Source organism: Emydura macquarii, unplaced genomic scaffold (genome assembly GCF_026122565.2).
Source record: "Emydura macquarii macquarii isolate MOO-44397 ecotype Brisbane River unplaced genomic scaffold, CSIRO-AGI_Emac_v2 contig_1390, whole genome shotgun sequence".
Lineage (NCBI taxonomy): Eukaryota > Metazoa > Chordata > Testudines > Chelidae > Emydura > Emydura macquarii.
Genome location: NW_027131527.1, coordinates 11,591,059 through 11,616,181, shown reverse-complemented (window position 1 = coordinate 11,616,181; position 25,123 = coordinate 11,591,059). Strand labels below are relative to the sequence as shown.

Sequence of the window (25,123 nt, the reverse complement as noted above, 5' to 3'; positions counted from 1 at the left end):
TAATTAGAACTGGCCACCACAGATAATTTAGGAATTTTAGAAAATGGCAAAATATTTAAGACTGCTATTAATACTGAATCTCACTCAACAACTGGTCCCAGATTCCAGCAACTAGTTCTAAGATAAAAAACAATGTTCTGCGCATCAAAAGCACAATTTGCTGCCATTTGTGGTATCAGCACACACATTAAAAGTTAGTATACTAGCTGAAATAAAAAAACCAACGTTCACTATACTGCTGAAAGCTGGTTTACCAGTCATTGTTACCAGTTATGTTCCTCCTATGTATGTTTGTTGTGTAGTATGTGGTGTGCATTTTGTGCCTGTGTTCCTGTGCCTGTGAGAAGCAGAAATAGAAAAAGGGATTAGCGTTCAGTGCCTGTTCTCCATCAGCCTCCTTGCGTTCACCCTGAAGCTTCTCGACCAGCTGCTGCTTGTATCCTCGGGAGAGGGTTTCCCACTCTGAGCGGGTGGGAAGGCAATGCCAAACATCCGGGAAAAATAAAACCACTGTCTCCACATGAGCTGGAACTGTACGCCCCTTGTGGGTCTCCTCAGGGCGATGGTAGCGAATCTCTGCAAAACGGTACCTGTTGCAAGGGAAGAAGCATGTTGGAAAAAAAATTCTACAATACATTTTAAAGAGCCTAGAGTTCACTTGTAGCACATCAAGTAAAGAAACTTTGCTGCAAGAATCTGAGGTTTATCTAAAGAAAAAATTATGAAAGCCATATTTTCTCTTTTGGTACATTTGTACAATGTATTGCAAGATAAAACAGAGTGAACAATATGCTGACTGTTATAAAGCGATGCACTTGTCAGTTTTTATTAGGAAACAATCCTCAATTAAAAGGAAAAGTTGAAGCATTTTTAAATTTAGTGTAAAGTACAAACTTCATTTATAAATTGGTAAAACAGTGGTAAGTGTTAGACAACACAGGGCAAATAAACTCATCAAGAAAAAATATGGCTATACAACCAACAGCTAATTATTTATAACAGAAGAATAATGAAATGAAGTTCTCTTGACGATCTTCTCCAGCTATGCATGAAATGGAAAATATTTTCAACATACAACCATTACAAAATTACAGAACATATCAAAAATTCAGAATTTTTAATTAGTTCTTAATACATTATTGAACACATTTGGCACCAATCAAGCTTTTTGTTACAAAAGAGAACCCCTTTGAGTAGTTTACCTGCACCACCACAGGATGCTAATCAAGAAAAAAAGGTTTGGGTTTTCAACAACAATTCTCTATGAGAATAACCATAAAACATTTATTTCTACACTATATTCTGTTTTGAAGAACAGGACTTACCATTGTGTGCACACACTTAAGTCAATGCCTGTTAGAGCCTTGCAACAACGGATAGCTGTCTTAATCAGCACAGAGGGGTCCTTTTCTGGATCAGGACCATCCAGCGATGGGGACCAGTGACCTCCAATAGCCATGGCTTCATCTTTGCCTTTCATACCCACTAAAAACTGGATAAAAAAAGTCTCCTGAATGTTTCCCTGACAGGGAAAAACAGTTCCCCAAACTGTAAGAATAAGACTATATAGTACATAAAGCATGAAATATCATACATTTAACTTTGAAATTGTTCGTAGACAAAGAATTACTCTGAAATCAAAAATTAAAAGTCTCAATCACGAAAGAGTTCAGCTAATTTTTTCCACAGTATTTCAGAAATGGAATAGGTTTAAAACATCATTACTCATTCTTGATTTGCAAGACTTTTCATTCAAAAATTACTTTATGGGCAGAGAGTTATGTTGTGGACCATTAGGTCTGTAATATGGCAACGTGCAGACAAACTTTTATGATAAAAGGTAAAAATAATGTCTCATTTCTAACTTTGAGTTAAACAGATACTACCTTATAAAAATGAGTTAGTAAAGCTATTAATGATTGATATTTGTACAGCTTTCATCCAAAAGATCTCAAAGTGCTTTATTGATTGATGTAAAAATGATATATTATAGGGATCATTCATCTACTGAATGACAACTACATTTGAAGTACAAGCAGATGCCTTTAAATAGCATCCAGCAACACTACACGACACAGTTCATGATGGAAAGTGAGTATTGTATCATCTCCAAAGACGACCATAAGAACAGCCATATTGGGTCAGACCAATGATTCACCTAGCCCAGTATCCTGTCTTCCAACAGCCGCCAATGCCAAGATGCTTCAGAGGAAATGATGGAACACTTGCTAATTGCCCTGTTTTGTTCCAGTCCCACATGGAGCAATCAAAATTACCCAATTGCAATACAGATTGGACTCAGGGTCCAACATGCTTATTTATAGCAAAAGGGACATGGGAGTGTTTTAAAGACTACAGTTTTAAGCACTTCCATCCATTACTGAATAAAACAAATGTTTGTAGTCACTAGCAATTCCATAGTACATTCTGCAACAACAGGGTGTTAATTCCAAGGATCTTTGTTAAATTTCAACTTGGATAGAAAGAATACTTTACTTAACTGTTGACTCAACTGGGTATTTTTCCACTCCTGAGATTTGAAAAACACCATAATTCTTGTGAAAGGACTACATAAAAATAAGTGTATTGCTTATTAGGTGTCTCTAGATATTTCAGTTTGAATACACCACTTTCAGACCTTTGTCCCACCAGTTTCAATTCCCATGGTACCGCCTGCTGAAATACATCTTTTTACCTTGACAAGTCTAGCAGGATGTTGAAAACCATCACGAAGTTCTTGTGGATCTTCAGCAAGGGCACATGATTTATGATAAAGATCTTCCATACTAGGACTAGCCATCAGCATCACCTGTTACAGAATCAGTTAATCCAACCTTGTTAAGACACCCTAGAACAGTTATAAAATGCCCAGATGTTGCCAACACTTAACCCCCTTGAGTATTCCCATTGAAGTCAACAGGACTACTTGTGTGTAACAAGAACATGCATAAATATTTGCAGGAATGGGGCGCTAAAATAGCAAGTCAGAGTGACACTATCTCTAATTTATTCTAATGACCTTTAAGACACCCAAACCAGAAAAGAAACACTGAGCAAGTTGTCTATACTAGTGCATCTGTCAGCGTATTTACTGTATATACAAAAGCAGAGTTACTGTGATATTTAATTCAGACACTGTATATTTAAAAGGTTACATGAAAACCTACTGTTCACTGAACACATTCACAAATGGTAGTATTATATACTCAATGTCCTGAACAGCAAAGGCCAGGGAGCACATTTGTGGTTTCAATCATTGATCTCTTTCAGAGTGCTGCCAAAACATGCTCGGTCATCACTTTTTGTTATAATCTGGCCTAGGATACTAATAGCACCCCTCTTCTTTCAACCCTATTTAGCGCAGTTTAACAAAAAACGTATTTCCTACACCAACATTAATTATGGAAACACTTAAGTTGTTCCATCTTTAAGCTTGAAGCAAGGCTTCCACTATATATCTGATTTTGACTCTCAGCTCTTAACTTCACTATAATCAAATTAATCCAATGAAATTTTATACAGATTTTACACTCCCTAATAAATGAATTAAGTGTCTCTCCTTCCCCAGCTAGTTTCTCTCCATGATAGGAAGAGTAGGATGCAGGGATCAACATTTGGTGTGTGATGGGGAAAGATGAGAGGTGTGGTCCATTCTGGGAACCAGAATGAGAAATCTCAGGATGAGCATCAGACCGACTCCCATTACTAAAATGTTTTAAAGTAATCTTAAAAACCTGAAGAAATTCTGAGGCAAAACACATCATTAAGCTTCAATTAAGGTTCTAAATACCAGTTATTTATTGGAAAATCTTTTGAGAATGTTGTTCTCTCAAATTCCCCAAACGTTTGAAAATCTGGAAGTTCAAAGTTAAGTTTACACTTAAACACACCAAACAATACATAACTATAGAAAAGCACAACTAAGGCCATTCAATAGACTAAACTCTGCTCCTGAATCACTACTCAAAGAACAACTGATAACCAGAAAACCATCATACCCTCAAACAGAGCAGATTTTAATTGCATCGGTGACAAGACTACCTTACTCTTGTCTAGAGACTATTCATACTGTGAATTCTCCAAGTGTCTAACCTATTTGTTTCAATATAACATCAATTTGCTCAAGAGTTTTGCATTTAAGTAACAGGTAGATGGAGTTAAGGCTGTAAATATCCAAGTTTAAGTGTTTTGGCTGGTAACAGATCATTTGCAATCTCTTTAATTCAAAAATCTCAAAATGCTTTAGAAGCATTAATCTCAACACATTCCACTCAGGTTGACAGGTATCATAATGCTCATTTTACAGAGAAACTGTGGCACAGAAGAGTTAAGTCACTTAATCAAGGTCACACAGTGGCAGAACTGAAGACAGAACCCAGGACACCAAACACAGAACTGCTAAACCACCACCAAACATTATCTGAGAGTTACTAATTATTTTAAATTTTAATTATCTGCAGGTGACCTTTAAATTAGTTTTCACTTTTCTAGATCTAATATCCACTCAAACCTCAGTCAGTTTATTATACTGAATATTACAGACTAGACTCAACTAAAAGCATTTGAGCAGAATGAAATAATAATTGCTAGGGAAAGTAATGTAAACATATGACAAAACAATTAGAAAAATGTTACTGCACAAGTGTATTCACAAGCTTCTCTCTGCCACCCTTCTGTTTTCAAAAATTTCTAATGAAAAGTTAAGGTGTCATACAAACCTTTGCACTGTACAGGTGATCAGCATCTGGTGGATCAAGAACAGCAGAGTTTTTATCTAAAGAATCTACTTCTCTGTGCATTACATAGAAATTGCAGTAGTTCCCCAATTGAAATGGTCTTGACATAGGGAAAGCATCCACCCATGTAAACTGAGCATCAAAGAAGTCACTAGGGATGTACAAGTTCTGATAACGTCGTCTCAGTTCCATCATATCACAATTAGGGCTGTAATAACAAGAAAAAATGTATTTTGAAAGGTACAATAATAAAGGATCTTAATCTGAAAATAATCAATCACTAAGATACTTAACGAGTCACTTCACCTTGGAAGGTCTCTTACAAGATATGCTAACTACTTATGCTGAACTAGCTATTCGATTTTGTATTTAGCTGTGATGCTCTGAGAGCCTTTCCCAGATCTGAAAAAAATCTGTGTGTCACTTGAAAGCTTGTCTGTCTCACCAATGGAAGTTGATGATATTACCTCTCTATCATCTTGGGACTGACAACTACAACACTGCATAAAGCTATTAAGAAACATCCACCTGCACTGAGGGATTTGGCAATAGCATATTCTAATGCAGATTTTATACATACATAAAGGTAATTCAATATCAATACTTTCTGATAGTTTCCATTTACAAGAAGGTTAAGTGGAACAAACTTATATTCACTGAAAAAATTCATGAGCAAATGTGTGAATAGAGTCTCAAGAAGCACGGAGAAACCTACTTGACATAAATCCATAAAGGATCAACTCTACAGAAAGTATGCCCTGCATACAATGATTAAAGCCACAAGAGGAGGTTTCATTGCACATCCATCAGGTCTACAGGTGATCAAAAGTGAAGAATTTGGTGTGCCCCTAATGGAGTAATTTCAGTTAGCAGAAAAAAATAAACATCTTTAAAATCAAAACACATCTAGAAAATGTTGGGCCTAAGTCACACATGGCAAACAGCTTTCCAACATCTGTAACTGCTTTCTCTATGTAATCTAGAAGCAAGCTGCTTATAATGTTTAAATTCAGGAAAAGACTAAGATAGCTTTTTCTTTCGAGCTAGCCTAGAGACAAAGTATTGTAAGATGTATTCATTACTATAGAAAAATGAGCTTAAAAAACTGATGGCCAAACATACCAGTCTAATGAAAACTTGGAAAACTGAACTGTGTAACGAGGGACAACACGTCGTGGTCTTCGAGGTGACCTTTCCCTCTCTCGCCGAGGTGATCTCTCTCTGGAGCGTTTTCTTTGGGGTGACCTCTCCCGTGACCTACGTCTTTCTCGTTCTCTTTCACGACTTAAAAAACGTATATAAGATATGAACATTTCTCATTTTAGAAGCAACAGCAAACTATGAAAATAGGCCTCTCACAGGTCAATAGTTCTATAAAGACACAATGCTCTCTCAAACAACAAGAAGCATTTATATAGAACTTTACATCTCCAAAACAAATTGATTGTGTAGTCCATGAGTACAGAAAGAAATCAAATCTCTCTCTCAGGACTAAGATGCTCAACTATACTCAAAAAATTAAACATAACATTTGATGAAATCCATAAGCAGATCCATCATCAACAACACACCTTCTGTCATCTTTTCTGTTAGGCATAGGGTCCCCTCTGTCATTCCTCCCTGAAAATCTGGATGGAGGGTCTAGTCTTCGTGCTGGTTGAGGCTGTGAAACTATACGTACAGGGGGCTGTAACAAACCAGCTAAAAAAATAAAAACTATTTTTAGGATTTATGCACATTAAGAACCATTGCCTATTCTAAACTGTTACAAATACTGAATATTTTTAAATCATTCTAAAATTTATTTAATAGTGTTTTGTACACCAACAAGCCAGTTGTAAAACAGCATACTTAATAGCTTACTGTTTCCAAAAACATCATTCTGATGCCTTCTTCACTGGGTGAAATAGAAGGTTCCTTAAAGCAATTTTTTTTAAAAGTTCCACTTTTGCAGTAAATTCTAATGACTTAATAACAGATGCTATGACAGTAAACATCTAAAAAATCTGACAAATTCAATTATGTAGGAAATATCTTCAACTCAGAATATATTCAGGTTTTGAAGCGTATGCTAGAAAAAGACAAGTAAGCTTCTATTGACCTTTCGTTAGGGTTCCTTGCTGCAAAAAACAAGTCAACAGTTGACTTCACAGTTGTTTTTATTTAACCCCATCACCAATTAGTTTTGATAAAAAGATGTCCAAAAATAGTACACTTAGCTGAAAGATCATATCTTGACCAAATATTCCTAAATATTGTGCCCTCATAGTACTTGTCACAATATAGAACAATATTTTATTCAGGAACAGTTAAGGTGATGTTATCAGTTTTTCTTTCCTATTATCACTGGCAACACATTCATGAAATCAATGTCTTTGTTTCATTGGAGAACTGCTTCTGCTACTTATTCTTCATCTATTGTCATAATTATACTGGTGACATCACAACAATCTTCCTGGTAACTACGATGTTAACAAAGAATTACTTGCGCAGATTGCTACAATCTGCTTATTCCCAAATAGGTTAAAAATGTAAAACATAAGAATTCCCCTAACGTGGAAAACAATAAGTTTTCCAGAGCATTTCAGTGGATCTTTAAGAATTACATTCCAATTTGTACTTTGAATTGCATGAGAATAAATACTAATTTTACATTTTGTGTTGGATTTGTTTTTAAACCACAGAATCAATCTCTAGATGATAGGATTTGCAGCAGTCCAGAGGAACTTTCCTTAGCATGTTTTTGTTGAGGTACTACAGATAAGTTCCACGTGCTATATGGCTTTCTTCATGTAACTCCAGGTTTCAACCTAGAAAATGATAGAGTCTTGCTCTTCTACAATTAACTACATTCATTTTCTTTGGTTTTGTTACTTCAATCCTGTCATGGAACAGGTTTAAACATTACCCACATCAACACACGAGGGAGAAAAACAAATTTCATGTTTTGGAGCAATACCTTTCTGTTGTGGCTGTTGTAATAGAGGCTGAGGCTGTGTCTGAAGCAAAGGTGTAATAGAAGCTGCTGATATTTGTGCCTGCAACAGTGATTGCGGCTGTGGCTGTGCCTGAACGCTGAATGCAGTCTGCTGTGCTATGGGCTGAAGTACAGCTGGAGGTGTCTTGAGTAAAGGTTGGGTTTGGGTCTGGTTCTAATGGAAGAAAAGGGAATGTATTATCAATTAACTTAATAAAAATAATTAAACAAAAGCTATACTGGATAACTGCATATACCTGATTTGGAAGTGTTTGAATCCTTTGTGCATTCCATTTGAAAGGCATATTGGGGTTGTAAGTAGCTTCTACCAATACTCTATCTCCTACTTGAGGTGTCTTCCCTTTAACAGCGCTGCAACATTTTAAAAAAAGTTGTAATATAAGATAATGTTCTGTTAAGGTACAAAAACTAGCTTTATACTTTGTTAGTTTTGAGAGGAAAATGTAAGAGTTACTAATAAGACAGAGCCATGCTTCTGAGTTCAGAAACATCACGCATAACACTTCAGAAACCAAGTAGGAAGATATGGGAGGTGATTTTATACTTTAAATATCCTACAAAACGTATCTAGGGTCACATTGCACCTCACTAGCTAAATCCTAGGGTTGGAGAGAGAGAGAGGACTTAAAAAACGCAGGGGTAGATCTCCAAAGTTTTCTCTAAATGCTTCACTTGGGGCAAGAGAAAAAGAAGGTTGTTCTGTTTGTTTGTGGGTTTGTTGTTTTTCTTTTGTGGGGGAGGGGAAGAGAGGAATAGAATTAATGAGATTTGAAAACTGTCTGAAAATCCATTGGAAATAATGCCTGCTTCAGATGGGGAATCAGTTAGAGCAGTTCAATTCCCTTCCTGGTCCCACACCTGCAGAGCCTCAAATGAATGCGTTAAGACAGAGCAACTGCATCCTATGTTGGCTCCACTAACCCCAAGTACTGCAGCTCCACAGTTCTCCACCCATTTAAGGTTCATTGGAGCCTCCCAGAATGGGGTCCTGAATAAGCAAAGTTCAGATTATGAACTTAGCATTAACAGCCACTATTCTATCCAGCCATCTGACTTAAAATCACTGCTTCCAGATGTAAATTAAGCTACTAGATTATATTAGCTGCAAAAATGGCTCTGAAGTAGCAGAGAATTTGTGAGCGAAGTTCTGAAACATTTTGTTTAGTGACGACATCACAGAATACAGCTGCAACCAAGTGCACTTACCTCAGCTGAAAAAAGACATCTTCATCCACAAAACCAAATGTGTCATGTAGTTTTGTAACTACCCCTGTGAAGACACGCTGCTTCTGTGGTTGGGTTTGCTGCTGACTTGACCGTGGTGTTGGATAGGAAACAGTTATCTGTGCTGCTGGCTGAGGAGTAGATAGACTAAGGCTGGTAGGCAGTGCAACGGTTGGCTGTAACCAAAATAAAACATTGAATTCCATAAGCATTCAGATGCCAATGACACAATTAAAATGAACAGCTACATGAGTAAGGAAATGATAAATTTTAGAAGAATCTTTCTAAAACAAATACTTTATAAACAAAGGCTTACTTTTCAAAGCCAAAAGCACATTCAAAGCCACATATTGCTCTTATAGGAAACAGTTAACTTTAAAATAAATTTAGAAGATTCCCTGATACTAAAGAACTCCAATCAACCTAAAAAAAGTAGATTGCATCACTATTTTAAAAAATCCATAACTCTTCAGCAGGGCCACCCACAATTAAACCAAGCTATTGGGTTACCTGGGACTACCTCTTACAGTTCCTCCGTTCAGCCTACTGATTTGATTCCACAAATTAGTAGAACGTAGAACTAATCAGAATCTATTCTAACTAGTCAATTAAATTCCTTGTCTATTCATACAAACAGTCAGCAAAAAGAATGATGTGCACACAAGTGAACATGACAAATTCAGTATTTTGTTCTTGCTGACAGTGGATTTTTAACATCTGTAATTTTTCAGTATTAGACCTTAAAAATAAACTAAAATACTTACAAAAATACTTCAAAGAATTACACATTGAGCCTGTCAAGATCAATAAGATCCCTTTAAAAAGACTATATGCAATACTGTTCCTAATGATATAGTGTGATAAATTTATTTTTCTTAAGAAAAGTTTCCCCAAGCTGTTGTATACTGTAAAGTAAATAAAAGCTTGAAGTCCAAATTATTCCTTCTAAGGTTGAATGATAAAAGCCTTTACTTTAACAATTATTAAAACTAAAGCTATGCAAATTTTTATAGCTGGATACAATAAAACAAACAAAGCTGTACCAGTAAACGCTCTTATCATATTAGGACATCCCACACACTACACGTTGTAACAAAAAAGTATACAAGAAATGCACAATTATCTTTTAAAAAACCCTTAAAATAAAAACAATGGCGAGAAGCACAGATTTACATTCCCCTATTACCTATGTTTGGATATGAAGGCAAAATGATACAATCAAACTAACCTGGGTTAAAAGGGTCTGCTGAGGTTGCTGCAACTTAAATAAAAAAAAGTTATAAATTAATTTTACATACTTAAGGAAACTGTACAGTTTTACATCCTCTTTATAAAACAGGAAAATAGCTTTTGTTTCATCTGAGTTACTTATTTGAGTGGAAGCAGTTAATGCACTGGGGTTTGGTCATTTCCATAGTTATATTCTGCATATCTATGAAACGGTGTACATTTCAACAGTTTTTTTAGGAACACAGTTTCCAGACTTATTCAGTAACGAATACTTCAATTTTCTTGATAGTTTTGTCACCATACATCACTAACATTTACAACATGTGAGGGAGTGTCTCAAAAAGAGACAGTCTGAGCAGCTGGGAAGGGTAAGACTGTAATTTACCAATACATGGATTCTCTCACAATACTATAACTTTCAGGTATGACAACAATGTGACAGGGAAGATCTTTGGACAGAATCATTCCAGCAGTTAAAATACACGGTACTATTTAGAGCATGGAGTTTACCATGGACCACATACACACACATCGAACAGCATTTCAAATTCCCCATACAGCACAAAAGGTAGACTCCTATTCTAGAGATTTCGTTCTATGGATGTAAATTTAGACTCAAATTCTCTTTCATAATTAAAAAATAAATTATTTATATTTATAAATAAAGAATATATAAAGAAAATATTCAGTAAAGCAGATGTTTCTGGAGACTAATCCTGCAAAGACATGCAAATTACAGTAAAAGTTATTTGTGATATACACAATAGAATTAGACAAACCTGTTGCTGGACACTATAGAGCGTTTGCTGAGGTTGTGAATATTGCTGAAAAAAACATATAAAAGCAAAACAGCTGATAAACAGAAAATATTACTCTCCAAAAATTATATTTGCAAACTAGCTACTAAATCCCTTAGGAAACAAATTTAAATACAAAAACCTAACATTTATAAATTGTTTTAAATCTGTTTTAGAGACTGAAAAAGTCAGTAATTTCTAATCCAAAACTTGACGAATACAGTCAAGATGTATTACATTTATAATCAAGATTTTCAGAATTAAAAATTCATCCTGGACCACCTAAATACTATTAGATTTCTATATAATCAAACAAACCGTCCATTAATCCTGCCACTCAAAATAATTAAATATCTAGGTCACAAAACACGAAATTATGTCAAATATTGTAAACTACACATTGTGGCTTAGTGAAGTATTTGGAACTTCCAATGTGGAGCTTATTAACAGTAAAACTCGTTTTACTAAAAGTCTCAATCTGAACTCACTGCTTCCCAAGATATGAGATTCAGCAGAAAAACCACCTATCTTCATGGATAGATAAGCCTATTCCTGACTATAGGAGTACTCTCTCTCTCTCTCTCTCTCCTCCTCCCCCCCCTTTTTTTTTTTTTTTTTTTTTTTTTTTTAAATAATCAATCTTGTAATGGGAAGTCAAACAAATTTTATTCCACCTGGTCCTCAAGTTAGAGAAAACAATGGTTCTTTAAACCTAAAATTGCCTATTACAAAGTTTGTGTAGTCAGCAGAAACTATTCCTCAAACACAAATTTCTTTACCTGCTGTAATGCTGCAGCTGCAGCTGCAGCTTGCTGTTGCAAAGCAGCTGTCTGAGTTAGTTGATAGTTTGTTGGAGTTTGTGTAGTGAGGCCTGCTGCTGCCAATGCTGTTTGCTGGGTATATATTGTAGGAGAGGCTCCAAGCAATGATGGCTGCTGAACACCAAGAGCAGCTGAAAACAGAACAACAGTTATGCATTAAGAGTCATCATGGCAAGAAAACGATCCTTACTCTTAGTGCTAGTACTTTCTTCCCCTGGCCTAGTCCTACCTCTCTCAAGAGGAAGAGGCACTCCTGAATCTTGACTTCCAGCTGCCATTTCCCTCCTTCTCTCCTCTAAACAACAACAAATATTTAAAAAGCAAGCCTTTAAAAATCACACTGTCTCCTACCAGATTAGAACCTATAATTAATAGAATCCACACCCATAATACTCCAATTGTCAGGTTTTTATCCTAGTAACAGAAAAGGTTGCTGGAACTCATGCCTCTGTAACAAGCTGTTCAGTAGTACAGGGGTTGGCTGCACTAGCAGCTACAATATTTTAGCCCTTGATGTTAAGACAGCACTACTGGGGCTATTAAAGTGGCAGTTGTGGATTTTTGCTGCACATGCCAGGTGGACTGCTTCGGCCTTTCAAGCTTTGCCTTGGCTCTCCAAAATGAAACATGTTATTTTTTGATGGTTGATACAGAACACTAACAGCCACAATTCTCCCAGACTGACAAACAGTGCTGTTTCAGATCCACTTTTCTTGATGGCAATCAAGAACATGGTACCACATAAGGCATGCACACACATTCATGACTTAGCTATGATTTAGGACAAAAATGCCTGTGATGCAGAGATGATTATGAAAGACATCGTGTTTTAGTAATGAGAGCACAAACGGAGACGTCATTACCAGCACAATACATCTTTTTAAATATTTACTTATAATTTAGGGCAGTGGTTCTCAACCTTTCTAGACTACTGTACCCCTTTCAGGAGTCTGATTTGTCTTGCGTACCTCAGGTTTCACCTCACTTAAAAACTACTTGCTTACAAAAATCAGACAAAAATACAAAAGCATCACAGAACACTACTGAAAAATTGTTCATTTTTAGCATATAATTAGAAAATAGATGGAAATATAAATATTGTACTTACATTTCAGCACAGTTTATAGAGCAGTATAAAGTCATGGTCTGTATGAAAGTTTAGTTTGTACTGACTTTGCTAGTGCTTTTTATGTAGCCTGTTGTAAAACTCAGCAAATAACTAGATGAATTGATGGACCCCCTGGAAGACCTCTGTGTACCCCCAGGGGTACACATACCCCTGGTTGAGAACCACTGATTTAGGGCATTTCAGCACCTTCTATAGCAAATAAACCATTTGGATTATTCCTGTTTGCTTGCCACACACTATTCATAAGTACAAACCCAAGAAAAGGAAGCAGTCCATAACACTGACTTACTAGCATCATATTAGTTACTCTACTAACTTCTCTTCTCAAGTCTTTTATAAGCATCACTACACAGAAAAGGAAGTAAGGAGCTTGAATTATTATTTGAATAATTTACGTAATTTTAATTTTGTCACATTAGTAACTTAACATCCTGGTTTTAGTGGGGTTTTGCTACTTTTTATAGCTGGATCAATATTTCATTCTTTTGAATTTTGCTACGTGAACCAGAGACAGGAGAAATCCAGAACAAAAGAGAGGACATCCTTATGGGCCCCTCCATGCAGCACAGTGAGTTTTCCTAACCACCTTCTCTCTCCCCACCACCTTCATGCAGTAGGACCCCCAAAAATATATCTGTCCTTTAGTGGGAGATGGGAGGAGTAACCTGGAGCACTACAAAGTAACAGGTAGAGAGCTACAATTTACTTAGCGATAAACAGGTGAGCTGTACCTATTCTGTGTCTATTTTCACTAGAAACAACGAGAGTTCTGTGGCACTTTAACGACTAACAAATTTAATATTTGCAGGCATAAGCTTTCGAGAGACTTCAGATCTCTTCTTCAGATGCAGTAATACAGAAAATAGGTAACACAGAGGCATCTTATAGGGAGTTTAGACCCAAATTAAATGTAGAATTCTCTCCATATGCTACAAATAGTGGGTGAGTTCTACCTAAGTAACTATGAATATTTTTAAAACCTAGACTGTATAACCTAGCATCTTCAGGTAATTTGGGGGGAGGGAACCACACCCACCATGGGCAGAAAGGTTAATTTAGGTTTAAAAAAAAGACACCAGATTTCTTTAAGTCAGAAATTTAGGATGGTGACACAAGACATTCTTATTCATATGTAACACCATTTAGAGACCTTGGATTCCACCCATTTTCCCTGTTAATAACCAATCATTCCTTCTAGATATATCAAGGGAAAATTCAAATGGCTAGTGTTCCCATACAGGCTGTGACCACCAAATCTAAAGATCAGGAAGGTAAGCTCCTTAGTACTGTTTCAAGAAACACCTAAGATAAACTAAAAACATCTCTATTTCATTTGACTATACATTTGACAATACTTTTTTGTACAGTCAGTTTCACTGTTTCCCCTGAGAAGTCTAAATAGTTCTTATGTAGTTCTGTTTTACAGGACCAGGAAAGGGAAAAATGTTTAAAGAAAATATGTATACAAAACCACAAAATATGGGAGAGGGACCAACTTCCAACACTTTTTATTTAATTATTTTTTCGGTTAATATTGTCCTTTCAAGTACAAGAAAGAAAATTTAGGATGTTTTATAATAATTAATGACATTAAGGACACCCTAAAAAAATCTTTGCAATAAGATGTGAAAACATGAAAGATATTGAATCAGAGTGATAAGGTTTCTAGGTGATCCTTTCTGACTGTCTGAGTACGCTGATTGTTTGAGGAAAAAATAAAATAAGTTGAATTGTGGATATTAGCAGAATCCACAAAAAAAGGTCTCGCACTTCAGGGCGCAAGTCTTCACAAAAGGCTTATTGTTTACTTATTATTTTGGACAATCACCATAATTTTTACTTTATATTCAAAGGGTCGCCAATGAAGTGAACAAAGTCCAGGAATGCGCTCAACCCGTTAGTGAGGACAGAGATGGATCACTGAGTTCTGCACCAGAAGAAGTTTTTTTCCAATGTTAGCGCTTTCTTACCAAGTTATCTTGCATTACAATAAACCAAACCTCAAAGTCACAAATACATGAAGATTAAGGCCTGGACTGCATCAGAGAAGATAGGGCATAGCAAATGTAGCTTTTTTTTAAGTTGTCACTATATGAGATTCCAGAACGTATAAGGCATCCACAAGGTGTGCAACACTGCACTTGAACTTTATGATCTGAGGGCAGATGTACTCCACTTACTCATGTTAGTGTGGAAGCAAATTCTTTAAAGATTTTTCTTGTCCCTACTGAAGTGATCTGAGTCATGCCACGGTTTAACTTCATCTGACTACTCTTTATCCAGGAATTGATCTTGGCCAAGCAGGCCTTGAGATGAGTGAACTATGGTGTTTGTATTAGCTGTAAGGGAGCACATGACTCAGTCATTTTATGGCTGACTATTCCCAGTAAAATAATCTATACAGCAAAACAATAGTTTCTCTAGTATTTACATTATTGTAGGATTTAAGGAAAGTGATAAGACTGCCTTCTTCAAATGAATTCTTAGTAATTTCTATTAGTAGGAGGTCCTAGATGCTAATTACATGCTCCAATGTTCCCCAGATATTGAGTAATGCAATCAACCACATTCACATTGTCAGTGGGGATGGAGTCATAAAGCTGTGCATCATCACCATATTGCAGACATTGCAACTCATGTGCCCTCCCAACATCACATGGACATAAAGCAAGTGAGGATGACAAGATGGAACCCCACAGAACCACTCAAGAGCACCACTAAGGAGGGAGAGTGCTACCAGTAAGGAAGAACAACAATTAGCAAAAGTACTCTCAGATGCACCAGCAATCACTACCAGCAATGCACTCAGTTCTTCTCCCCAAACTGTCAACAGCCACAAAGGACACGGGTCTTGAGCACAAGTTAATGGATGAACTACTCCCAAAACCCTCCAGAGAGGGTGACACTGATTGAAAATCAAGCAGAGAAGACTAACCTTTTGTCCCTTCCTGCACATATTCTTCCCCCAGGGAGGAAGACAATCATGACCAAACCTGAGCAACTGAATTGGCAAATTAAGAAAGTTACTTAAATCCTGTTCTTTTAAGATTTCTGGATTAAACTTGGAATAAGAGGAACTACAGGAGAGGCATAAAGGTGCTCCTGACTTTAGAACACATGTAGAAAGCATCTTTCAAAGAATCTGAACCACTGCCTCCTCTGGATCAAAACTGAATGGAATATGAATTTGTTTCTGAGGCAAAGAGATTTAATGGAAATGTTCCCCACTTTTGAAATGTGCAAGCTAACACTGAAGATTTGAGAGATTAGTTATGCTGAGCATTGTGTACTTTGGAATGAGGCTGTCCACCATGCTAATGCTCTTCCCCAGAAGATGATAAAACCATAGAAATGTAGGGCTTAAAAAGAGACCTTGAGAAGTCATTCATGTCCAGCCACCTGCACTGAGGAAGGAATAGTAAACCTAGACCACCACTGACAGATGTTTGCCCAGCCAGTTTTTAAAAACCTCAAATGATAGGAATTCCACAGCCTTCCTTGGAAGCCTATTCCAAAGTTTAACTACCCTTACAGTTAGTAAATTTCTCCTCATATCTAACAAATCTCCCTTCTGCAGATTAAGCCCATTACTTCTTGTCCTACCTCCAGCGGACACAGAACAACTGATCACTGTCCTCTTTATAACAGTCCATTGTATGTGTGAAGACTTATCAGATTCCTCCCTCCCCCCAAAATCTTCTTTTCTCAAGACTAAACATGTCCAATTTTTTAAAACCTTTCCTCATAGGTCAGGTTTTTTTAAACCTCGTTTTTTTGTTGCTCTCCTCTGGACTCTCTCCATTTAGTCTCCATCTTTCCCAAAGTGTGGAGCCCAAAATTGGACACAGTACTCCAAATGAGGCCTCACAAGTGCCTAGTAGAGTGGGACAATTACCTCCTGTATCTTACATACAACACTCCTATTAATACACCCCAGAATGATAGTAGCCTTTTTCACAACTCCATCACATTGACGACTCATTCAATTTGTGATCCACTATCCGCCCCAGATCCTTTTCAGCAGTTATTCCCCATTTTGTAGTTGTGCATTTTATTTTTCCTTCCTAAGTGAAATATTTTGCATTTGTATTTATTGAATATCATCTTGTTGATTTCAGACCGATTCTCTAATCAGTTAAGATTATTTTGCATTCTAATCCTGTCCTTCAAAGTGCTTGCAAAAAAACCACTCCCAGCTTGTATAAAAACCCAAAGTTCACAGTGAGGTAGAGTGCATCATTGATAAAGTTGGATTGATCCAAATTGATCCAAAGTTGGATTGGCTGAGATCAAAAGATGCATTTTCCGACAGTCACTTAATATAGCATATAGCCATGGTATTAAGATTTGCAGAGACTTTCCTTTGATCAGAAAAAGAAAAGCTTTCAAACCAAAATCAGATTATTCAAAGAATATAAAAAATCTGGCTCCACGGGTATCCACAGATCTTGATTCTGAAGATGGTCCCTACTAAGGATTGCAGCCAAACCTGAAGTGTGTCACAATCACTGCTGATGGAAAAGGAGGAAACCCTTGGAGGCATTTATGGGAAACGTCCAGCACTATTACCAGGATCTGCAAACATGCTAGAATCTATGCTCTCACTCTCATAATTTTCTGTAGTGCTCATCACCATAATATCTATCCTTAACCAGTGCAGAAAGGCTTTATTTCAAGTCTTGCTATCAATAGATGCAAGAAGCCATGAAACCAAGGATCAAAGAAACCTCTTTACTGTGTTGCAAGCTTTAGTCTTCACAGAGAAGGATGTTAGAGAAAAGTTGCTTATTACTTTGCCAAACTTTAATTGTTTCAGTTGAAAATTTCCATGACAGATGTCCGCCTCAGGTTTTTGTTTTTAAATTTCAGACAGAACAGTTCAACCCTTTCAGAGAATGAAGATAGGTGAAAATACCTTATTTTGAACACATTAAAAAGTCCTTGGGACCTTTTCTTTGAAATACTAGCACTTCCATGCTTTGGAGCAGGCCCTTGAAGTTTGAGAGGTGGAGGCTTTTGAGTCTGCAATGTGCCTTTTGCCCTCCCCATGAAAATCCATCCAAACCTGGCCAAATTATAAGCCTTTGAAAAATGCTCAGTAAAGACTTGTGAGAATTTAACAGCTAAAAACTCTGGAGATTCCATCCTCACTGAGCATTTTCAAGCCTCTCATCTCTCCTAGTGTTGACCAGTCTGGTCATGCACCAACTCCAGAATGACTGAGCATCGTCCTTCAGCTCACAGCTCCATGCACATACCAGCCCCATAGAGCAACTGAACATGTGCCAGGCCAGGGCCATGGCAGCTCAGTACTTCCCCATAATGGAGGCTCTGAGCCAGGCTGGGGCCAAACACTAACAGGGCCACGAGTCTCTCTCCTGTGCTTCCAATGGCTCCCCCTGCTGGCAGTCAGTGTGAAGGAGGAAGCGATCTGATTTGAATGCAAAGGGGACAAAAGACAGGAAAGGAAAGGAACAGATTGGGACAAGAAGTCTGGTGAGACTGGCATGTGGGAGTGGGGGACAGAAGGAAACTGACTAAGTTGTAGAGGAAGAAAGAGAAATAGGATTGACTGGGCAAGGAGACTAGGAGCTGTTTGAGGGAAATGGGAAGGGAGGAAACTGAACCAGCTGGCTTTGCAAGAGGGAAGAAAGACTGGATGAGGAGCTAGAGGGGAGACTGGCACTGGCTGAGCAATGAGACAGACAAGGAGCCAGGGAAGAGAGCTGTGGGAATCTGACTGGAGGAGGAGAGAGCTTGGATGAGAAGGGAGGGGGAACTGGGACTGAAAGAAACCAGGATGGAGATGAGAAGTCTGAAGAATGATGACTGGGATTGTGTAGACAAGGAGAATGGGACTGGAACAAGGAACCCGATATGGGGAAGAAACTGTCCAGGACAGGTTTGAGAGGACAGGGTAAAGGGGGGAGGGAGGGAGAGGGGGGAGAAGATGTCAAACTTCAAGAGTGGAAATGAGCAGAAAGGTCTGTGCCCACTAGAGCACACCTCCAGAGCCTAGGATAGAACCAAAGATTATTGATTCTCAGCATTCCTCTGCTGTCAGCAAATAACCATGACACCCACTGGTAAAGTGTACCATCCTTCTCTACTGTTACTCCACAAAGAAATAGTGTTACAGTATCATCTATCTGTTACTCCATTAGCTCAAACAGAATTGGTCTGCGTGGTGGAATTAAAGGTTCCAACTGTGATGACCCATGGGGGTGTCAATATATTGCCATGTGATTAAATTAGTTTTTTCAGTTTGCTTTTTTAATAACCCAGGAAATTACACACAAAATTATACTAAGAACATTAAGATTGTAAAGTCAAACACTCAAAAGTTAGGAAATGCCCCAATTAAATTTGTCTGTTGTAACCTTAATTTGGCCACCTAGTGAATATGCGATAGGATAGTCTTCACTTACGTGATCACATACTATATTTTTCCATAGGACCCCTGCCCCATCCAGTGCACAGGACCTGCTCTGAGGATGAATTAGGACTGTTTAGTGAAGGAGACTCATGTGCAGGATTCTTGCCTCATTTTGTTACAGAAGTTGGAAGATGAGTAACAAATGACACAGGTGACTGCAGAAAGTTCTCATATTTAAGACCGTTAAATGCTGCCCTGGATAATTGGATTCTATCCCTGCCTCTGCCACAAAGATTCTGTGTGATGCTAAGCAAGTCATTTAAACCAACCGTTTTAGAGGTGATCATTAAATGTGTGTTTCTTATATTTTTATGGATAAACTTGAGATCCTGGAATGTCGTTTTTGTAAAGTGTTGAGCACTCACAGCTGCAGTGAAGTCAATAGGAGCTTGAATGGGTGTTTGAAAATATAAAGTCACCTATATGCTAAGGATATAGTCCTAAGCATCTCAAATTGAAAACATAAAATTAGTGCATACTTTTGATCTTAGTCTGTGCCTCAGTTCCCCAACTGCAAAATGAGGATGAAAATACCCTCATTTCAGAGGATTTGGGAGATGAATTAGTTTGTGTTTATGAAACACTCTGATATTATAGTGATGAGTGCCATAGAAAAGCCAATGAGGAAATTAATAATTCTGTCTTCAGAGCAAAGGTTTAATAGTGTGCAGTAACTAAGACCTAAAGCCATACACTGAACAATGGGAAAACAAAAAATATTGCTTAGTTGCTCATTAATTGAGCATCATCCATCCTACACATTGAATGAGGCAGGGGTCCTGTGGGGGAAAAAATGTATGTGATTGTGTAATTAAAGCCTGTAACATAATATATACACACAAACAGACCAAACTAAGATTACACAATAACTGGCATTTCTTAACTTCTCAGTGCTTGACTTTGTAATCTTAATATTGAAACAAGCCAGAATGTTTAATTCTGGAGTGCCTCTTTCTCCTCTCTTACATCCTAGCAAGCTCACAGTAATAGAAGTATCAAAACATTTGGTATCTTTGACTACCATACAGCAATCTTCAGATTCATGTTGCTGCTTGGAAACCTTTATACACCTTTATGTCTATGCCTATGCAAAAATATAGTCACTTGACATGGCTTCAAACAGGTTGGCCTGCAATTTGATTGGGGCTTTTAAATTGCATTAAGATAACTGGCTACCACCATCAAAAATACTCTTTTGAATATCAAGACAGGACCTGTGGTGTAGGGAACTTTGATAGAGGATTCCAGTTTGCAGAGAGTGCAAGCACATCTCACAAACAGGAATCTATACAGGCAACTCTCAAAAACGTCCTTACTATAATATACTGAAATATACAAGTACATTCAGTTATAAGCAAAAAGAAAACTCACCTATTGTAGATAAGTAATACTGGTTAACATTTCCTTAAGGTGAAACTCTTAGAATATTTGCTTGGAAATCCTAGCAGCCTTTATTAACCCTTGTTATTTCATTCACATATAAGAATCAACCTTTACAATGTTAACAGAATATTTACCAAACAAGTCAGTTAGTACTATATCATTCTTAACCCTGTACAACTGTAGACTCTGCAGTTCAACTAGATGTCAGGATTCAAAAATATACAAGCTGACCTGGTTGAGATACTGCAGTGGCTGTAAACTGAGTAGCCCACGGGGGGTTCTTCTGTCCTCCAAATTGAGCCATTATGGAAAGGCAAAATCCTTTGAGTGTCTTATCTTCTATAACTGTGATCTATTAAAATAAATAAGCAGCTATTGTTATAAATATTTCAGCCAATATGAATAGTATTTTAAAACATGTTCCACAAATCTTTAACTACTCCATTCCCAAGTCAAAGAAAAATGCATTTTGAACACCAGACTTACATGTATAAAAAGGAATCTTTCAAAGTGCAAGGCTTTTGAGCTCTGTCAAATCTATAACTAACCTAACAAACTACAGAATGAGACACCAAAAAAACCTTCATCTTGACAGCAAAACTAAAACTATTTAAATGTATAGGAAAAGCTCAAAACTAAATGAAAAACTAAGATTTTCAATGAGGTCTGGGGGAATTCACAGAAGAATAAAATACAATTTTTAAATAAGCAAAAGTTATTTTTGTGCTCTAAGTCACAACTCCCCAAATACAGTTAGTAGGAACAAGCAATATACAAACTTTGGGCATATTTCACTTTTGCTTTGCAGTTCAATGGGAAGATTAAACTAGCAGTGAAAACAGCAATTCCACTTTTTAACAAAAGTTAGGAATGCAAGTTAAAGCCAGTTTGAACTCATGCTGCTAACTTGAGTTGCTTTACCCTCACTGCTATTTTAATCAGAGTTAAGAACGCACTTTGTGTGTGTGTTTGTGTGTGTGTCTGCGCATGCACACACTGTAAACACCCTAACTAATTAAAAAGTGCACTGGTAAATCCAGTCAACACACAAACAGCTCTTGCTGCTTAGAGAGAAAGCTTAAGGCCATGGTCTGTTAGTCACTACAAGAGTTATCTGGCACTCCCCACCTGTACCTGCACATTTTCAATTCAGACTACTTGTTAATCTGAATAGACATTTGCAAAATGACTAAAGTTTTGATACTTTATGCATTTCATTAGTCCAAGTGACCTCAGTGGAATGCCTCACACATGTATGTACCTAACTTTGTCTACCAAACATTACTATTCGTTGCTATTTGTGTTACAGCAGCACCAGGAGGCCTCAAGCATAGAGCAGAAGCTACTGTGGTGGACACTGTACAAACACAGAACAAAAAGGCAGTTCCTGCCGTGAGGGCCAACCCACAGAATCCTGGTAACACCAAAGGCTGAAGAGAGCACTCCTCACAACCCACAATAACTGAATACTGGGATCCCCCAAGTACCCAAGCAGCTTGAACAGACCGAGACAGCGAACACGACGGGGGAGGGAGGGGGCTGCTCTGATGGAGTCTCTGGCAGCGCGCCCTTGTGAGGCGGCGGGCGGAGGCGGGTGGCAGATCCGGGTCTCGGTGAGGGAAGCTGAGGCCATGTGGCCGTGAGGAAACCTCCCCCCGGACAGAGCGAGGCCAGAGGCGCCTGAGAGAGGGGATCTGCTCAGTAACGGCTCGGACGAAACAAGTGGCTCCGCGCGGCTCCTCCTCGCCAACAATGATGCGGGGCCTGAACGCGGGAACGGGGCCTAACCCCGAAGGATCCTATCTCGCCTCGATGGGCCTGCTCCAAGAGCGGCCCAGAGGCCCGCACCACCCCCATCGTTCCCTTCGGAGCCACCCATCCTCTCATCCGAACCCCGCGGGCAGCCCTCGTACCTGAGCCGGGCCAGGCGGGGCCTCACTGGAGCCATTTCAAACCCATCTAGCCCACACACAGAGTGCAGTGCTCCCTACTGCGCATGCCTACACAGGACGGAGAGCGGAAAAGGGATGCGATGGCGCACACTAGTGACGTTAAAACGTGCGTTCCCGCACGTGCCCCGCAAGCGTCGCCGGCTCCACAGCAATGAAGGCGTCGCTACTGCGCACGCGCCAATAGGAAGTCTCCGTTCTCCGGGCAGGAGGGTGCCTACCGTGGAGATCGGTCGCGGGGAGAGGGCGTAGGCAGTTGCTCTGGATGAGACATTTGGACGCCATGTTGCTTCGGGGCATACGGCTCAAAAAAGGCCGATGCTAGCGCCATCTTGTTTTTGGGCAGAGGCGCAAGGTGTGTTCACGTCCCATCAGACCGGCTGGCTAGCTGGGCCAAGGCAATAAATCTCGTAGTTTTGTCTCTCACAGGGACCCCGCAGGATTCCCCCTCGCTTCTCCCCATGTACCCCTCCCCACATCGGTGGGCTCCACCGCCACGATCTCTGCACAAAGGCCCAGCCCCAGCTAAAGGAAACTGCAGAGGCTACATTACTCTCTCTGTTATTTACACTACTCATTATAGAGCCTCCGTGTAATTATTCTTTACTAATCATGGACGTTATTTCAACATAAAAGTGATGAGGCTCCATATCAGTGTGCAACTTTGGGACCAAAATGAGACCATTTGAGAGAAATGCGCTACATGGGCATTCAAGGCACTAAAATACCACAGAGCCACTGCATAGACGGGCAGATCAAGCCGTAGTTGTGCAGTGGGACTCCACTCCACACACTCAAGTGCACACACACACAGCTTCAGAGCAGTTGCTGCAGCAGCACACAGGATCATTTGGGGTGGAGGAAGAACAGAGACATGAGAGGGGTTATAAATATGTGCATCGGCTGGACAACTTGTTCCACCCAGAAATTATACAGGCATCTTGATAGTTCATGGCCTATGGGGGTGAGAGGATTTAAGGTTTACTTTCCCCTTGACTTACCCGGAGATTTCTTGAAAAAAGCTGCTTGCAGTGGGCTTTAGACAGAAGGCAAGTGTCTGCCTTGGGATGAAAAGCACCATCACAGTATAGTTTAACAAACACTTTAAGAGTAAAATTTTTCTTTTGTAAGATCCATGTCTTTTCTTTAAAAACAAAAATAAAACTGGAGATGGAGCAAAATCCACTAAAAAGCACAGTGTCAACCAGAATTTTTCCCTGAGGGTATATTTTGGCTTCATCCCAATGAGTCATGATACATACCACATTCACAAGTGGCACAGACTGCTTTATGTTCTGGCAGAGTAACTAGAATCAAACAACAGTCTACAAAGTACTCTAGATAGATTATTTGCTTCAGCTCTACATTTAGCTCATTAAGGTTCAAAGAGAGGCAAAGTTATCATACTTGAGACTTTATTTATAATGCATTTTAGCTTCTGAATAAATTTGATTATTTAGAACAATCTTTATATTGTTAAGCATAGTTCTTTATGTTTAAATTCTTTATTCATCCTACAACCCTTACTCACAATCTAATCCTTAAATAGTCCCATTTAAGTCATCTATCTTGTGTGAGTAAGTACTACTCAGTTCGAGTAAAGATTGCAGAGCATGGCCCCAATATAGTTGGTACAGGTCAAGACATCAAGCAATGTTTAAAAGCAAAACTCCCTACCATGCGCCTCAGTTACTGAGCATCTCACTGTGTTTATGAAGCATTATAATAACAGGTACAAACATTTCAGCTCAAAACTAGTTGTGCAATGGGGTACGTGATTATAGCTGTTTACACTTACAAAGTTCCCTCACTGCATTTTCTGGGCCAGTAGTTTTCAGTGTGCTAAATCAGCATCTATGGCAAGGAATGCCTCTTGTTTGTCAATGTGAGGAGCATTAACATATCTGCACAGTGAGGGTTGGTAATCAGAAAAGACAGAGGGCAAAGGGCGGGACTGATGGTGACCTGGCAAAGAATGTACAATAATTAATAAAATAAAACATCATTAAAAAAACACATAAAACAAAAGTAGCTGAAGTTAGACAATAAAATATTGTGGATTGGTGGAACAGGAAGAGGATCCAGAAGAAATACTAAAGTGGGCTCTGAGCATATAAGCAATGGTCATAGCCATACTCTATCTGAGACAACAAGAAAACAATATTGCAATTCCCCTTAAAGCTCTAAATGATCTCCCCATAAGATGGGGTCAATATAATGACTTATAAAAAGGACATTGGCCAACAGATCAGAGAACAGTGATTTTACTAGAAATACTACTAATTTCCAGAGCTGTCAACTCTGGTAAATTAGCCTCCCCCTTCACTAGCAAGTTTTTGGCATTGCCTTTTACATTTATGGTGTGGGAAAGACTCATATTGAGTTATTTGGTCTCTGGATCCTCCTGTTTCCAAATTAAA

At 38.5% G+C, this 25,123-nt stretch overlaps 1 protein-coding gene and 1 non-coding gene across 3 annotated transcripts in view; both read right to left on the bottom strand.

Annotated features, from left to right (window-relative positions):
- The window catches only part of CCAR1 (cell division cycle and apoptosis regulator 1), a 40,538-nt gene extending 17,816 nt beyond the window's left edge, over nt 1-22,722 (bottom strand). Inside the window, exons 1-15 of one of the 2 annotated variants that reach the window (XM_067552638.1) lie at nt 22,668-22,722; nt 20,986-21,106; nt 12,036-12,101; nt 11,765-11,937; nt 10,968-11,012; nt 10,187-10,219; nt 8,941-9,134; nt 7,971-8,085; nt 7,696-7,888; nt 6,308-6,437; nt 5,859-6,020; nt 4,719-4,944; nt 2,696-2,809; nt 1,326-1,492; nt 380-590 (exon numbers count right to left, since the gene is read on the bottom strand). In XM_067552638.1, the coding sequence (XP_067408739.1) occupies nt 380-590; nt 1,326-1,492; nt 2,696-2,809; nt 4,719-4,944; nt 5,859-6,020; nt 6,308-6,437; nt 7,696-7,888; nt 7,971-8,085; nt 8,941-9,134; nt 10,187-10,219; nt 10,968-11,012; nt 11,765-11,937; nt 12,036-12,101; nt 20,986-21,058 (1,902 nt within the window). In that variant the 5' untranslated portion in view covers nt 21,059-21,106; nt 22,668-22,722. The remainder of the gene's footprint in view (nt 1-379; nt 591-1,325; nt 1,493-2,695; nt 2,810-4,718; nt 4,945-5,858; nt 6,021-6,307; nt 6,438-7,695; nt 7,889-7,970; nt 8,086-8,940; nt 9,135-10,186; nt 10,220-10,967; nt 11,013-11,764; nt 11,938-12,035; nt 12,102-20,985; nt 21,107-22,667) is intronic. The other variant, XM_067552639.1, reaches the window with a different exon arrangement.
- LOC137156272 (small nucleolar RNA SNORD98) lies at nt 1,666-1,727 on the bottom strand. Its single transcript, XR_010920728.1, has one exon. It is a non-coding gene; the product is annotated as a small nucleolar RNA SNORD98 (small nucleolar RNA).
- Nucleotides 22,723-25,123: the final 2,401 nt, after the last annotated feature.